The 3,914-nt window shown below is 43.9% G+C and overlaps 1 protein-coding gene across 1 annotated transcript; it reads right to left on the reverse strand.

Annotated features, from left to right (window-relative positions):
- Nucleotides 1–1,963: 1,963 nt before the first annotated feature.
- On the reverse strand, nt 1,964–3,676 carry LOC146679488 (E3 SUMO-protein ligase ZBED1-like). Its single transcript, XM_085450292.1, has 2 exons — nt 3,174–3,676; nt 1,964–2,950 (listed from the first exon to the last, which is right to left on the reverse strand). The coding sequence occupies exons 1-2, from the start codon at nt 3,674–3,676 to the stop codon at nt 2,299–2,301; spliced, it is 1,155 nt and encodes a 384-aa protein (XP_085306418.1). The 3' UTR covers nt 1,964–2,298.
- Nucleotides 3,677–3,914: the final 238 nt, after the last annotated feature.

A 3,914-nucleotide genomic window follows, 5' to 3' on the forward strand; every position in this document is an offset into this window, starting at 1 on the left:
TGGAAGCTGCTCATATAGAGTCCAACCCAGGCTAAAGTAAGCTGAGTAGAGCAGCACCATCAAAGTGTCGGCTCTCTGAACACGGTGCAAGATCGCCATCTGCAGGACAAAACTAGTTTTTCTCGCCCTCCTCGTCAACATCAAGATGATGTCATCGTACAGCAACTGATTCCCTGTCCGTCTGGAACAAAGCATTTACATTAAAAAAGACATTTACAGAAAATACAAACACCAACAACACATCTCATCATCACATGATATTTTATTATTTATTATATTATATATTTTTATTGTACCATCAACATCAACAAATACCAGCATATTTTCTTTGAGATTGAGTAGAGTGGACCTTTCCCTTGGTTCACTTCCTGCTCGCAGCATCAGCTGACCTCTGACTTCCTGGTTAAGGTCTCTCAGCGTTGACTGGAATATCAAATCGGACTCACACCATGTTCTTGTAATGTGGTCATGTCTGTCCGCTGTTTGAAGAGCATCTCTGGCCTAAACACAATAGGAAGAACAACAACACGACAAAAAGAAAACAACACATTTCCATATTAGATGAAGGGCACCGTAACTGGAAATGGTAACATTCATCTGATGCTGCTTTGGATTTATCTTCTGTTTTAGACCAACTTTGATCACTTCGAGCCATCTTAAGTCCGTTTGTTCTTCTCACTCACTAACGTCTCGTATGATTTCAGATCCCTGCTGTTCCCCAGCTGCCCTGTAGGTGGCCTCAGTGTGTCTCACACCATTTACAGATGATTACAGGTCGTTTACAGTTCAAACAGGTCCAACATAAGAAATATGCAGAAAATATCCTGCTATAACAGTTTGGGTCAAAGTGCAGATGTTCCAGATGTTCTGAGTCTGTCTGTGTTTCATGTTAACATGTAGATGTTGGACCAAAGTGAAGCTTTTTGATGTGACAGCAGGAATGTGAAGTGTAACTCTGAGCTGTAGGAAATGAAACTAAACGGACTTTTTCTCCTTTATTTATAGGAAAGTGTAGGAGAGCAACAGATGAACAAGCGTTACTGTAACAGGAAACATCAGAGGACCTGTATGTTCATCATCATCACTGTTTCCTTGTTCTGTCACAAACACACAACACTTCCTGCTCTCTCTCTGATGGATCTGATTGGCTGTTTCATTCACAGGAGGTCAGGGCGTCACACAAACAGCTTTAACTGCACAACGACACACTTTAAATCATCTGCAGACAAACCTGTGTGTTTGATTTATGAAGAAATAATAAAGACGTGTGTACAGCTGTCCATGAAGCAGCTTCTCACACAAACTCTGACACTTCAGCCACTTTAATTCCTGCAAAGCTGCGTAATAAAGAGCTGTGACTGCTATGAGCTGCTGATGATGACTGCATGAAGCTCTCAGCTGAAGCTTCTTTCATTTATTTTAATGTTAATGTCGCCTTTTTAAGTCTGTGTGAGGATTTTAATGACACACATTAAAGGAGCTTCTTTGATTAGAACCAAATTCATGTTGATTTTCAGCCTGAAATGATAAAAACTTTAATAATTCTGTTTATAATCATCAACCTGGAGACTAATGAAAGTATAATAGTGAAAAAAATCCTTTATTATTTGAGTAATGCCTGAATCTGCTCAGAGACAACACAGAGGTGTTGATGACAGTTTGACATTAACTGAATTAAAAACTAGGGCTGTCAAATGATTAAAATTTTTAATCAGATTAATCACAGCCTAAAAATTAATTAATCATGATTAATTGCAACTCGAAATATGACCAAAATGTGTGCAAACATACGGACAGATAGCGGATTTTTACACACTTGTTAGTGTTATTTAATGCTAAGACCACGCTGAGTGGCCTGCGTTCACTCAGCGTGGTCTGACGTAGGCTGGGTGTTGTGCTGGAAGCGAATTAATCACAGCCTAAAAATTGATTAATCGCAACTCGAAATATATGTGTATATGTGTAAAAATCGGGACAGATAGTGGTTTTTAACACACTTGTTTGTTTTATTTATTATTAATTGTGAGTACAAACAGTACAAGCAGAACAGGGCTTCAAATAATTGTGAGGGATTTTTACTGAATGTTTTCCACCCGTTTAAATCTAGCACATTGTTTTATCCATATACATCTTCAAGTTCACAGAACATAGGCCTAATTCAACAGGCAAAATAGAAAAAATCTCCAATCATCCTTTTGGGTAAGGTAGATTAGTGCAAAAAAATATGAACAACAGTGAAAAGTATTGTTTAAATCACATTCAACCATAGAACAAGCTCTAAACACACGGTCCTCTGGTCTACTCATCCTTCAGCCAGTTGCTGAGACAAACCAACTTGTCCACGTTCTCTGAGTGCAGAGCAGACCTCTTCTTGTTCACAATGTGCCCTGCTACAGAGAACAGCCTCTCACAGGGCACTGTGGAGGCAGGAGTGGCCAGGTATCTGCGAGCAAGGCGGGCCAGCTGGCTGTGGGCTCCTGCATGAGCTGCCCACCACTGTAAGGAACAGTCCTCTAAGGCAGTGCAGGGCTCTGCTCTGTAGCGCTGTATGGCTCTGTCCTGCTGTACCTCCTCCTCTGACTCAGAGTCAGAGTCCATCTGCAGCAGGCTCAGCCTCTTCTTGGCTGGACCTTCTTCTGCAGTGTGTGATCTTCTAGGAGAGTCTTCATGCAGCATGCCTGCCAGTGTGATCCACACTGCTTCTCTGTCAGTCTTGGGCACACTGCGTAGGTCTTTAAAACGTGGGTCCAGTGCAGTTGCGATCTGGAGCCATGCATAGTTGGTATGTTCCTGGCGGGAAGCAAGGTCTTCCTTAAACTTCTCTTTAAACCTCACCACATATGCAGGGTCCTCATCAGTTACTTCCATGACACGGCGCAGGTGGCAGAAGGCTGGTAGAACTACAGAGCAGGAGACGTAGGCCTCTCCTCCCAGCAGTTCAGTCACATATCTGCAGTGGAATACACACACACACACACACACACACACACACACACACACACACACACACACACACACACACACACACACACACACACAGATAAGACAGCAAATTAAAAAAAGCTTTTTATTACTAGGTATTAAGACATTTTCATAATAACAAAACTGATTTAAGATGTATGTTTGATACATTTAATCTAAACCTACAATTATGGTCACAATGACAGGCTCACCTGCAGGGCTCTAGAAGTGTCTCCAGTCTCTGGAGTTTGTCCCACTCTGGAGGCGTCAGGAGGACAAGTTTATGCTTTTGTTTATCCAGAGTCGCGGTTACTGCAGTTTGGTTGCGGATCAAGCGCTTCACCATCTCCAGCGTGGAGTTCCAGCGCGTAGGCACGTCCTGGGCCAACGGCTCCTGCTTGCGCCCCAGTGACACCTGCTCTGCGTTCAGCTCTGCTGTGTTTGCTGGGCTGTGCTTAAAATGGCCAACAATTTTGCGGCATTTGGCCAGCGCAGTGACAAAGCCACTGTCTGCGAGACTCACTGTGATGCATCTCTGTAGAATGTGCGCGGTACACGGCATGTGATTGAATGGCATGATGCGAGCCGCAGCGATCATATTGCGCGCACTGTCCGTGCCTACTGTTGTCACCTTCTCCTCAATTCTCCACCTGCGAGCAACAGTCTGGAACTGCTCTGCACAAGCCTCCGCAAAGTGCCGCTCTTCCGTTTTCATTATAGTCAGCGCAAAGGATGTCAGACCCCAGGCTTCTCGCTGGGGGCTTGTAGGACGCGTCCTGAGATGCAACCTTTAAAACATCCGCAAAGCCCTTGTCCTCCACAATGCTTAGTGGTCTACAGTCCTTTACTATCCATTTGGCTATATTGTCGGTCAGTTTGTCCAAAGAAGACTTACCGAGTGGCCTGCGTTCACTAAGAGTGGTCTGACGCAGGCCGGGTGAAGCTGCTGCCCC

The sequence above is a fragment of the Copadichromis virginalis genome, unplaced genomic scaffold (assembly GCF_057382275.1).
Source record: "Copadichromis virginalis isolate Kocher_CV1m ecotype Utaka unplaced genomic scaffold, C_Virginalis_male_GT1.1 unmapped_scaffold_1, whole genome shotgun sequence".
NCBI lineage: Eukaryota > Metazoa > Chordata > Actinopteri > Cichliformes > Cichlidae > Copadichromis > Copadichromis virginalis.